At 30.1% G+C, this 14,241-nt stretch overlaps 1 protein-coding gene across 1 annotated transcript; it reads right to left on the reverse strand.

Annotated features, from left to right (window-relative positions):
* Positions 1-201: 201 nt before the first annotated feature.
* LOC126886803 (chymotrypsin inhibitor Ani s 6-like) lies at positions 202-12,398 on the reverse strand. The gene is made up of 2 exons (XM_050653869.1): positions 12,230-12,398; positions 202-473 (listed from the first exon to the last, which is right to left on the reverse strand). Exons 1-2 carry the CDS (start codon positions 12,282-12,284, stop codon positions 271-273), a joined length of 258 nt encoding a protein of 85 aa, XP_050509826.1. The 5' UTR covers positions 12,285-12,398; the 3' UTR covers positions 202-270.
* Between the last annotated feature and the right edge of the window lie 1,843 nt (positions 12,399-14,241).

Raw genomic sequence — 14,241 nt, forward strand, 5'->3', positions numbered from 1 at the left:
ATGGAAAGAGATAGTTGCTCGTATTATAGGGAATCACGACACTCAGCAATGAGGAAACGACTGAGGAGGAGGAGGATAACACTACATTTTATACATATTATAATTTCAACCTTATGCTAAAACGCAGAATTTCTCAATGTTTGATATTTAATGTATTATACTTTTAGAAATTATAATTGATATTAAATATATTATATCATAATTAATTAAAATTATTTATTTTTCTTACGTTACATTTTTACAATTTAAGTACTAAATACTAAGATTAAATTATTGACAATTTTGTACACACTTTCCGGTGCTAGTGTCTCTAAGGTATCCTTGATCACAAACGCATTTATGTCTACAAATCATAAAACAAGGTTCATTACATGGCTGAGGTACCTTGTTTTGGCAAGTTACTTCTGACTCAGGACAACAAGGCTCACATCCTTGAATCTCGTGTTCACCACAATGAGGTAAACCAATGATATCTAAAATTAATAAGACAATATTATTACTCATTCGTCATCAAATAATTTTTGAAGTTATACTTCTTTACGATCGAGAGTGAAATTTTATAATTCTGGGCGCATGCGCACACAGACAGTATGTATGGGCCATTCCACGAACATACGCCTGTTTTGGATTACTTCGACAACGAATATTTTACTGTGCAACATAAGAAGTACGAAAGTAAATGCCGCTAATAATTATTCCAATAAACAACAATGTAATTTGCAATTTACTTTCGTTCTTCTTATTTTCCACAGTAAAATATTCGTTGTCGAAGTAATCCAAAACTGGCGTATGTTCGTGGAATAGGGTATAGTTCCTTGCTAAGCTTTCAAGTCATGTATGTATCAGCGCAAATAAGTCATTAAAAGAATATATTATTAGTGTTTTTAGTAAATGTATTATTTATTATAATTTTTGTGTCTTTGGATTTGTCTTCCTTGGGAGTAATATAATACGTATTATTCAAACATTATTTTGTATACCAACTACTTCACTTCATCCATTTGTTTATTACCGTGATTAGTCATAATATCCGAGAAACCGTCAAAACAATGTCTCCGCGGCTCATTGGTAGAGCGTTCGACTCGGGATCGAGAGGTCATGGATTCAAATGCGGCCAATTCCTGTCTTTTTTGAAGTTATACTTCTTTCGGTGCGATTGAGAGTAAAATTTCATAATTCTGCGCGCATGCGCACACAGACAGTATGGTATAAACGTTATACGGGATTTGATTGGGTGTTAAAATCATCTGTCAACAATTGTTCAATATGGAGATTTTGGATAAACAAATTAATGTTGTGTATATTAGTTTTTATTGTTGTGATGGCAGAGAAAAATGCAAGTTTATAATATTGTAGTGACTTTTTAAATAGTTTTTGAAAGCGACAGGTACGTAATAATTGTAAATGTTTCAGTATCCTAATAAAAAATTTCATAGGTAGGACCTACCTATTTGGAAAATTTAAAAAGAACCTACTAAAATAGTATGTAATGCTTTGATTTACATAATTTGATTACCATCAAAATTTCTATCAATATTCACCTAATATATTGTTTTCTTACTCTATGTTTTGTTGTATTCTAATATTTCTTTCAATTCTAAATAATTTCAATTCACAATCAAAATAATTTGGTTAAATTCAGAACCGTCAAAAGTTTAATCCTTTTATTTAGTGGATATTCGCATGATGACACATGATGACACATGGTCTCCGTGGGTAAAAGTTTAAGGTGAATGAATTTCAATACTAACTGCGCTGATAAGCGCCTTCGAACCCCAATGGAAACTTTTATTTTTATTTTTTTATACATTTTATGATTGTAAGTTTATTATATAATTTTTTTTCAGAAAATACGTATTTAGTTAAAAATTTTTCCTACATTGTTCAGAAATCATTTGTGGCATTTTTCAATGTGTTTATTTGTGTGTGTTTTATTCTTTAATTATTTTAATTTTTGGCACTGTTTTAATAAAAAATTTTGAGAAGTAGTGAGTATTAAAATTAGTTTAATATTTAAATAAAATATAAATAAACTGTTTAAAGTATATTAATTTCGTTGAAATCATATAATAGTATAATATAAATATAACTTCTTACGTGCGTACAAAGTACACACACATTATTTTTTTTATTTTATTTTTTTTTTAACTTTTGGATTTTTGAAAAGTGATAAGTATTAAAATTAGTTTAATATTTAAATAAACTAAAAATAAATTGTTTAAAGTATTTTATTTCGTTGAAATCATATTATAATAGAAGTATAACTTCTTACGTGCGTACAAAGTACACACACATTATTTTTTTTGTTGGGTAGATCAAGATATGCATGAATTTCGGACTTCTCTTGTTTGTTTATAGATTGAATTGATTTTTCCTATTTTTTGCACCCCGATAGAAAGCTAATAGACCAGGGCGGATCTGTGAAAAAACGTCTATTTTTGGATGTGCGAGGTGGCATTCGGATTTTTGCAGATAAAGTTAAGTCACAGCTTCAATAATAATAATTGACTTATGCTCCTTCTCAAGTAAGCCCGGAACATTAATAAACAAATTAAAATATATAAAAATTTTCGAAAATCATCGATTTTTTTTCTACTTTCTTTGCTTATAATTTTAAAACGATTCATTTTGGAAAAAAGTCGTGGGGAAGTAAAATAAAGATAATTGAATTTTGTATCATATTTGTCCGGTTAAAAATGTCTTAAATTATTAACCTTTCTGCAAAATAGCAATAAATACATAATAAGGGGGCAAAATAAGCCTATTTTAAAACCTTTTTATATACTTGGCTTGGTTGGTGTCACGGACTCCGCAAATTTTGTAATCCATTTTTAAAATAGTTCTAGGCTACCTAGACACCTGAAATTTTCAGGATAGCTTAGGACTAGCTAACAATGCAATATTTTACTGCTATAATACAGGGTGATTAGTGTGGTGAAGCTACGTAGATCCGTTATAGTAATGCATACCGATAAAACTTAATAACAAAATTTGTAGCGAACTTTGAGCTTTACATTACAAAATTAGTTAGAATGTTTCAGGGTGTTCGATAACATAGTGGCAGACCAAACTTATGTTTTTTTAAATAGAACAACCTGTATTTTATTTTATATTCGAAATCTTCGTAACTTTTCGATTACAAAAATATAAAGGTTTGGTATGTTATACGGGGTATTTACACAGTTATAACCAATTTTATATGAAAATCGTAACAAATTTAACTACCTGTATAAATAAAAGCAAGCACAAGGTCAAAGGTGTATTGACGTCATATTTTTTTATTTATTGTCAAAATTTTCGTAAATGGTTGTTTTGCTAATTTTCTTTATATTGAATACAGGGTGAGTCAAAACGAAAGTACATTATTTTCTCAGTAATTTTAAATAGAACACCCTGTATTTTATATCGTTATCGAAAAGTACCATTACCATACTATAATTTTTGTGTAACATTTCCTATATGTAAATTTATTAGTTTTCGAGATATTTTCATTTTTCAGAGCAAAATTATTAATAATTACGGGTCTAAATCTTTCCAAATTTTAAGTAAGCCATGACTGAATAATTGTCTAAAACTTACAATTTACGATTACTGATTATCAATCTGTAAACAAAGTTGGCTACAATTTTGGTTTTTAACTTTTATTACTATCTATTACTTATAACGGATCTACAAAGCTTTACCCCACTGACCAATCACACTGTGTGGATAAATCTAGTTTTTTTTAATTTCAAACTATTTTAAAAATGTGACTAATGCAATGATATTTTAAAGTATGTTAATAAATCGATATCTACAAATTGATGGTGCCTCAGTGGCACTAGACTGCAGACCGAGAGGTTCCAAGTTGGAACCCGGCTGTTGCGTATCTTTTTTTTAATTGTTTTAATAAATAATTAAAAGTTTATATACTTAAAATTATAATATACCATTTTAAACAACCGTGGTATTATAAAAAAATACTATTTTATACGAGTGTAATTTTTGGAATCATAATTATAAATAACAGCTAATACACCTACTAAAAATTCATATTTTTTAAGTTAATTTTTCTTTCCAAATATGTTGTGTCCTATATATGTACAATAACAAAACCGTGATATTATAAAAAGTACTTTTTTAGTAGAGTGCAATTTTTGGAATTTTAAGCATGTTATCATTAAATCGTTTATCGTTAAATTATTTTATATTCTTTCCTATAAATAATAAAAAGGTTTTATTATAACAAAGTTCTTTTTTATAAAAGTGTAATTATTTATTCAATGTTTTTCAACCACTTTGGTTGCACTTAGAACCTTCGTAATTCGCTTACAAAATTCTTACAGCCTACTTAAATCGTCCAGTTAAATTTCATTAAAATCGACTTTTGCAATCTAAATTTTTTTAAAAAAGTTAAAAATTTTTAAAAACTTTCTGAACAAAAAGTAGACCATCTAGAAGTTTGCTAATTTTTTTACATATAAAGAGGCGCTCTACCTATCTAATGCACTTTACAGAACTAAAATTGGATTATTTAAGCGGCCTCAGCACTGTTTTAAAATTATAAACAATTTTTTGGTTTATAAACAAATGCAGTGAGGACGTTTGAGTTGGAATAAATTCATTTTTCAATTATTTATCAAAAAACATTTTTTTCTGTTTTAGGACAACAGTAAAATGTATTTCGAATTAAATAAATTTTATATGTACTTTCTTCTTTTTGTCTCAATTAATTTAAAAAAGAAATTTTTGGGCACCCTATATAAATAATTATGTTAATGTCTATATTAATAAATAGAGAATTGAACAACCTTTCGAATAAGCTAGCACACGACCCCTATTCTCATTTAAAAATGAGCATGGAGTAATAACACGAAATTTGGCAACCGGGGTTTTTTGGGACAAGAAATCTAAATTCACCACCAAAAATGATATATTTCCCAGAGGGCGCCACATACGCCTTTCAGTGCTTCTTTAATAGGTTCAATTTTTTTATTACGCACTCTGCATAATTTTTGAATCAAAATTTGTATTCTCTTAATATTATTATAATATAGGCCTCAGCACTGTTTTAAAGTTATAAACAATTTTTTGGTTCATAAACAAATTTAGTGAGGACGTTTGAGTTGGAATAAATTCATTTTTCAGTTATTTATCAAAAAAACATTTTTTTCTGTTTTAGGACAACAATAATAAATTATATATGTACTTTCTTCTTTTTGTCTCAATTAATTTAAAAAAGAAATTTTTGGGCACCCTGTATAAATAATTATGTTAATGTCTATATTAATAAATAGAGAATTGAACAACCTTTCGAATAAGCTAGCACACGACCCCTATTCTCATTTAAAAATGAGCATGGAATAATAACACGAAATTTGGCAACCGAGGTTTTTTGGGACAAGAAATCTAAATTCACCACCAAAAATGATATATTTCCCAGAGGGCGCCACATACGCCTTTCAGTGCTTCTTTAATAGGTTCAATTTTTTTATTACGCACTCTGCATAATTTTTGAATCAAAATTTGTATTCTCTTAATATTATTATAATATAGGCCTCAGCACTGTTTTAAAGTTATAAACAATTTTTTGGTTTATAAACAAATATAGTGAGGACGTTTGAGTTAGAATAAATTCATTTTTCAGTTATTTATCAAAAAAACATTTTTTTCTGTTTTAGGACAACAGTAATAAATTATATATGTACTTTCTTCTTTTTGTCTCAATTAATTTAAAAAGAAATTTTTGGGCACCCTGTATAAATAATTATGTTAATGTCTATATTAATAAATAGAGAATTGAACAACCTTTCTCATTTAAAAAAATTATCGATTACGTCATCACACCCAGATGGATGATTACGTCATCACACCCAGATGGATGACGTCACTAGTATGATATACATATATGCCAAAAAATTATAATTTAAATATAAAAATCGACCTGTTTCGGGATTTATCTCCAGAGTCGCCCGTTCTCGAGAAAATGAATTTATTTCAACTCAAACGTCCTCACTATACTTGTTTATAAGCCAAAAAAGAATGTGTGTGTACTTTGTACGCACGTAAGAAGTTATACTTCTATTATATGATTATATGATTATAAACGAAATTAATATACTTTTTATTTATATTTTATTTAAATATTAAATTAATTTATACTTACTACTTCTCAAACATTTTTATTAAAACAGTGCCAAAAAACACATTAAAAATGCCACAAATGATTTCTGAACATTAATTGTCGGAAATTTTTTTAACTAAATACGTATTTTCTGAAAATAAAATTATATAATAAAATATACTTACAATCATAAAATGTATAAAAAAAAATAAAAAAATAAAAGTTTCTATTGGGATTCGAACCAACTTACCACGCGGCTGGTATTTGCGTTGTATTGGGATTCACCCGCATTAAAACTTCGCCACAGAGACAGCTTGTCATTATGTGCGAAGATCGTCTAACTAAACAGATTAACCTTTTGACATTTTTAACTTATGTAAATCAAATTATTTTGATTTTGAATTGAAATGATTTAGAATTGAAAAAATACAACAAAACGTAGAGTAAGAAGACAATATATTAGGTGAATATTGATAGAAATTTTGATGGTAATCAAATTATGTAAATAAAAGTATTACATACTACTTATGTATTTTGGTAGGTTCAAGGTAGGTATCGGAGCCCGTATAACGACTAATAAATTTCGCAATCACTTGCGTCGTGCAAAGTGGCTATGTTCAAATATCATAACAAAATTTGATCAACTATTTATAAAACACTTACCAGTGAAAGATTCTTTAGCTTTGAATAAGCGAGATCTGCGGCACTCATACTAGGCACAGTTTGATGAGCTTTCACATAGGGCTTTTCATCGATTGTCATTTGTTTCGAGCTTCTGTCAAATGTTGTATAATCTGTGTATAATATTAATATACACGGATTATACGACATATGACAGAAGCTCGAAACAAATGAATGTGAATGAAAAGCCCTATTGGCATGCAACAATCATCTCTTCTATGTAAATAAGTCCAAAAATATAATATGAAAACTATTTAAAAAGGCAGTATAACCATTAACTAACTTTTTGTTTGTTGTTTCTCTTCCTACAAATTTTAAAACGCAACAAGCATACAGTATAACCAAACCATGCACAGTCCCACAGCTGCCATATTGGATAATTTTTGTCATGTCATTTGAACATCCAATCAGAACAAAGTTATAATGCGCATGCGCCCGGTCGCTAGGTTTTCACATATAAAATTTCACCGTCATTACGCCCGTAAAGAAGTATAACTTCAAAAATTGTTTATAACTTTAAAACAGTGCTGAGGCCGCTTAAATAATCTGATTTTTATTCTGTAAAGTGTATTAGATATGTAGAGCGTCTCTAGATATGTAAAAAAATTAGCAAACTTCTAAATAATCCACTTTTGTTCAGAAAGCTTTTAAAAAATTTGATCTTTAAAAAAAAATGATTGCAAAAATATTATGCAAAATCTATTAGGTCGATTTTAATTGGTGGACGGTTTAAGTATGTTGTAAGAAATTTTTAAGCGAATTATGAAGGTTCTAAGTGCAACCAAAGTGGTTGAAAAACATTGAATAAAAACAGTTTTTTTGCCCCCTTATTTTCTATTTATTATTATTTGGCAGTAAGGGTAATAATTTAAGACATTTTTAACCAGTCGTATATTACACAAAATTTAATTATGTATCCTTATTTTCTTTCCGTACGACTTTGTTCCAAAATAAATCGTTTTAAAGTTATAGGCAATGAAAGTAGAAAAAAAATCGATATTTTCCGAAATTTTTAAATATTTTAATTTTTTTATTAATGTTCCGGGCATATTTAAGAAGGAGCATAAGTCAATTATAATTACTAAAGTGGTCACTTAATTTTATTTGCAAAAATCCAAATGCCACCTCTCACATCCACCTCAAAACAGATCCGCCCTGGTCTATAAATAATTGACATACAATTACAAAATTTGATTTTTGTAATATTGAAAAAGCTTAAAATGGCGATTTTTTAATGTTAAAAAGTCAATTTGTTACTTTGCAAACTGCAAAATAAGACAAAATCGTCATTTGTTAATAATTATTATCAAAATTAGGTAAAGCATAGGAGACAATAGAAGAAAAAAAGCAATTAAGAAAGAAATAAAAGATCTGAAGAATGTCAGTGAACAAACCATGAAAGAGATGAAGCAACTAATAAAAGAGCTCGCTTTGACGAAAGAAGGAGTGGAAAAAATAGTAAGTGAAAGACCAATAAAAAAAAAGAAGGTGTGCGTACTTTGTACGCACGTAAGAAGTTATACTTCTATTATATCATTTCAACGAAATTAATATACTTAACAGGTTATTTGTATTTTATTTAAATATTAAACTAACTTTCTTTACCTACCACTTTTAAATTTTTTTATTAAAACGATACCAAAAATATAAAAAAAAAGAATATGAATCGTCCGGGATTTGAACCCGGGACCTCTTGATCTCTGGTCACACGCTCTACCACTGATCTATATCCCTTTTGCTTTGACAGGTTACAAGATTTCTAATACATACTGACAAATTTAATAGACCAAAAGTGAAGTATACAAAAATACTTTAAATATACTTACTATTATTATAAAATATCTTATTACCGATGAAGACAAAAAATTAAAAGACACAAACATTATAATAAATAATACATTTACTAAGAACACTAATATATCCTTTTGTATGATATAATATGACTTGTTTGCGCTGACAGCGCTGATACATACATATATCTTGAAAGGTTAGCAACGAAATACATACTGTCTGTGTGCGCATGCGCCCGGCATTAGCACAAAATTTCACTCTCGATCGTAAAGAAGTATAACTTCAATAAACAGTAAAGATTCACTGAAACGATTTTCACAATAATTATACCATCTAGAGAACAAAAAGTTGTAAATAGTAATGAGGACTTAATATGGTTCAGGTTATGGTAACAGTTTAACATTAAAAACTCTGCTTACGTTCAAGTGATTTTTAATATAGTCTACTATTGTTAAGAATCATTAGTATAGCTAATTTTGAAATTTTAGTATACATGGTTGGTCGAAACTCGGAATTAATATTTTCTGAGTTTTCTTAAATGGAACACCCTGTATTTTAGTACTGTAATGAAATGATATTTCATGGTACTTTTTTATTTTATAAGTATTCCCTATACCTAATTGCTTTAATTTGTGAGCTATTGGTGATTCAAGCTAAACATTAATTGCAACAAAAAATACGTAAAATTTTATTAGGCTGGCCGTGAAAAAATTCAATCACAAATAATTTTTCAGAAATAAATACATATTAATCCAGACTAATCCTTAAAATTACCAATAATGGTTTAGCTATCAAAATACCTACGTAGTTAAGATTGTTGGTGCGATTAACAATTAAGCACAAATTAAAGCAGTTAGGTATAGGGAATGCTTAAGAAATAAAAAAGTACCATAAAATATAATTTCATTACAATACTAAAATACAGGGTGTTCCATTTAAGAAAACTCAGAAAATACTCATTCCGAGTTTCGACCAACCCTGTATACTAAAAATAAAAATTTAGCTATACTAATGATTCTTAACAATAGTAGACTATATTAAAAATCATTTGAACGTAAGTAGAGTTTTATAATATGTCAAACTACTACATTTCTACAAGGTGTGAATGTTGCTACGAAATTAATACAAAAACGTAATTATCTTTTAAAATACCCTGTATAACATTACAAAACCTCATATTTTAAAAAAGAAGACATCGAAGAGAATCCAAAAATGTAAAAATATACAGGGTGTCCCATTAAAAAAACGAAGTTATAAGCAACTTCCAGTATAACCGGAAGTAGCAAATAGATGAAAATATTTTCATTAAATAGATGACTCTTCAAAACCCCTTAATTCAAATTTTCATGATTCTGTTGCCTTTAGTTCTCGAGATATTTCTAATAGGCCCTTTATTTGCCTCACCCTGTATAGTTAGATTTATTAAAGCGCAGAGAATAAGATGGCTAGGTCACATAGAGATGAGGAAAAACGACTTACTAAAGTAAAAAGTAAAGTTGTGTAACCTTTTGCTAAGGTCTCGTGTTAGGGTTTTCAGGTCGCGCAAGCGCTCGTACCATGACTTAGCAACGACTATTTACGTAGCCGCGACCGACGGCTTTACGTGCCCTCCAAAGCACGGTGGCGGCTCAGTTAAATTAGAAATTGAAAAATTTGTCAGTGCCAAGATTCGAACACGAGCTCTCCAGCTTGTTAAGCCAGTAACATAGCCACTTCCTGAAGAGACTGGACCAGAGATAACAGAGAGTGAAGTAAAACACACCATTAAAGAACTGAAAATTGGGAAAGCTGTAGGACCGGACGAAATACCGACAGAAATATTGCAACTTATAGCCGGCTGCAATATACATGTAATTGTCGAATTATTTAATATTATATACAGAACAGGTATATTACCTAAAGAATGGCTTCTATCAACATTCGTGGCTATACCGAAAAAGAGAAACGCCAGACAATGTTGCGAACACCGTACCATCAGTCTAATGTGCCACATACTCAAAGTATTTCTAAAGATTATTCATCGTAGAATATACAAAAAGTTAGAACAAGACATTGGACGAACTCATTTCGGATTTAGAAATGTTCAAGGAACCAGAGAAGCATTATTTGCAGTAAATGTGCTAATACAGAGATGTTTAGATGTAAACCAGGACATCTGTGTCTGTTTCCTAGATTATAACAAGGCATTCGATACGGTGAAACATAATCCGTTAATAAAACTACTGAGAACAAAGAACATCGACACACGGGATATAAGAATAATAAATAATCTGCATTATGAACAAAAAGCTGTCATAAGAATAAATAATTTAAACACCAATAAAATAAAAATTAAAAGAGGCGTAGACAGAACTGTGTCTTGTCGCCATCACTGTTTAATGCATACTCAGAAGAAATATTCAAAAAAGCATTAGAAGATGAAGTAGCAGGCATAAAAATAAATGGCCTACCCATATGTGAAATTAGATACGCCGATGACACAATACTAATAGCAGAAACTATTACAGATCTACAAAGAATTTTAGATAAAGTTGTTGCAACGAGTGAAGAATTTGGTCCGTCACTAAACATAAAGGAAACAAAATTCATGGTTATATCAAAGAAAAATATTAGAAACACCAATCTACACGTAAATAATAAGACGATAGAACGAGTTCAGAATTATAATTATTTAGGGACAAACATTAGTGAAATAAACGATTATACCATAGAAATACGAATTACAATAGAAAATGCTAGAAGTGCATTCACTAATATGAAACAAATATGTAGTAGAGTCCTCAGCCTAAATCTTAGAAAGCGAGTACTAAAATGTTATGTATTTTCTGTTCTTTTGTATGGTGTGAAGACATGGACTCTTAATAAACAATGCCTCAATAGATTGGAAGCAATCGAGATGTGGACGTATCGAAGAATGCTGAGAATCTCCTGGACCGACAGAATAACCAATGAGGAAGTACTAAGGAGAATACAGAACAGCAGGGAGATACTGGATTCCATCAAAATAAGAAAACTTCAACACTTGGGTCATACAACACGTGGTGACCCTGTGGTGGAAGAAAGGCGCAGCATAGGAGAAAAATGTCCTGGCTGAGAAATCTCAGAGAATGGTTTGGATGCATCTCAACTGAACTCTTTCGGGCTGTAGTGTCAAAAGTGAGAATAGCTATGATGATTGCCAACCTTTGTCGCGGAGATGGCATGTAAAGAAGAAGAAGATAGCCACTACGCTGCGGCCGCCATAACGACTTACTGATTAAGAAGGTGACCAGATGAAAGCCAGAAACTGAGAGACCAAGGGGAAGATCCAGAGGATGTGAGTACCAGGTTATGATGTTCATCAAAATCCTGAAAGTGAGAATCTGGAGGGAACTAGGCACATATTGAGATGAGTGGAAGAAAATTGTAACGAAAACCAAGTCATAAATATAACAAGCCATGACAATACACAAGAAGAATGCAGAGTGAAGAGCGGAATGAAAAGCCTTTATAATGATAATGATGTTGATGTAGCTCATAGATGTCGATGTAGAAAGTGATGCTAAATAGCATAGGATGACATATTATAGAGATGTTCATATAATTAGTTTAAAACTAAAACAACAAAAAGTCTAAATCTAAAAAATTAGATAAGATTATAGTGATAATTCTTACCAGCTGTAGCAGCTACAACGAGGACCATAAAAATTGCTACAAATACAATTTTCATTTTGACTTTTTGAGTGTAGGTATTTTGGTATAGAATCAAATTTGAAAATGATTTACTAAAGTTAAATTATTCAGCTTAACTTATAGATGTGTTAAAATCAGCAAAATTGATAATATAATTTTTTAAAACCAAACAACTTTAATCTATGTATGCAGGACCGTTTTTGTAGATTTTAGCAATTATGTTATAAATAGAGAAATATAACCTACATAAATCAAATTATAATTTAGAAGATGCTCTTGAAAATCTATTTAAACAATTTATACAGTGTGGGCCAAAAAAACAGTCCACCTCGATATTTGGCATTGTTTATTAGATTTTAAGGAACTGACGAAACAGGTCGATATTTGATCTAAAGGGGACACATTTTTACGGTACATACATCTATCATTTATCATTTATCATATATGGAATAGAGGTCGTGTACTAGCCCATTTGAAAGGGTATTCAGTTCTCTATTCAGTAATATAAATATTAACATAATTATTTATACAGGGTGTCCAAGAAATTTTTTTTTATTAAATCAATTGACACAAAAAGAACAATGTATGTAATTTAATTCAAAATACATCCTACTGCTGTCACAAGACATTGCTTTTAGCTTAATTTCAATAATCAAGCTGCCACCCATCTGCCTCTTGGTAGGTTGAATATTGAATTTAAGCAACAAACAATGTTTATTTATCAAATAAATATTTTTTCTGTTTTCTGTCAGCAGTAAAATGTATTTTGAGTTAAATAAACTACATACTTTCTTCTTTTTGTGTCAATTAATTTAATTCAAAATAATTTTTCTTAGACACCTTGTATAGATAATTATGTCAATGTTAATACTTATGAATAGAAAATTGAATATCCTTTCAAATGAGATAGCCAACGACCGCAATTCCCTATCTAAAAATAAGGGTGGGGGAAGTGGAAGGGAGCGGGTTGACAAATAACAGATATTTGTACCGTAAAAATGTGTCCCACTTAGATAAATAATTTATCTGTTTTATCATTTCCTTAAAATCTAATAAATACTGCCAAATATCGAGGTGGACTGTTTTCTTTGGCCCACCCTGTACAGTAAAACTTGTCGTTTCTAGTTTAAAAATAGCACAAAATATTAGATATTATACCTACATAATTATAAACTTGTTATATTATAAGTTTTATTTTTTTAAATGTTTTGTTCTTCGTTACATTTGAGTGTCGTTGAGAGCTGTAAGGAAGCAGGCCTGGATCTAAGCATACGGAAACCAAAAGACTCGTAATAAATAAACAACAGATTATAAACTCAGAAATCAGATATAATAGACTACATAAAACAGAAGAGATTATCCTGTTACTGACATGTCAAAAAAGCAGACCAAATTCGTTGGATAAATAGAAAAACAGACTGGAGCCCGATAAGAAGAAACAAGAGGGGCAGATCCCAAAGATCAAAGAAAAAATCTTCAGTAAAGGGATTGGATAAACATAAAGAACTGGAAAGAATGGTTGATTGAAGAAATACAGTGAAAAGTGTGAAAATCGTTAGTATATGTATATATTTATGTTATAGACAAACTCCGAAGTTCCGGCGCTCCTAGGTTTGACTACTCAAACCTCAGGTATGAAAACCCCGAAATAAAATCTAGTTTTGACCTTTGAATGAAGAGTTGCTAGTCAACCCTACATAGGAGTGCCTAATTTTTCAGTCAATCGACTGAAAGAAATATAATCTGTTTCGGGCTTTGCCAAGGCGATCCTAGAAGAGACTGACAGGTTCAGTCAAACGTCAATCTGTACTGTACTGTATGTAGACTGACAGATTCAATAAAAAAAGGTTCTTCGGCCATCATCATCATCATTCTCTTTGCCTTATCCCTATGCGGGGTCGGCTTCCCTAATTGGATTTCTCCACACAATTCTATCTTGGGTCATATCAATGTTAATCCCCTTTACCAACATGCCCTGCCTAATCGTCTCCCTC

The sequence above is a fragment of the Diabrotica virgifera genome, chromosome 6, assembly GCF_917563875.1.
Source record: "Diabrotica virgifera virgifera chromosome 6, PGI_DIABVI_V3a".
NCBI classification, from domain to species: Eukaryota; Metazoa; Arthropoda; class Insecta; order Coleoptera; family Chrysomelidae; genus Diabrotica; species Diabrotica virgifera.

What these genes read in the sequence shown, in the direction of transcription:
- LOC126886803 (XM_050653869.1), bottom strand. Translation starts at nt 12,284, where the DNA reads ATGAAAATTGTATTTGTAGCAATTTTTATGGTCCTCGTTGTAGCTGCT. An exon ending in CGTTGTAGCTGCTACAGCTG is followed by an intron (nt 474 to 12,229) that starts GTAAGAATTATC and finishes TATTAATTTTAG; the next exon opens with ATATCATTGGTTTACCTCAT.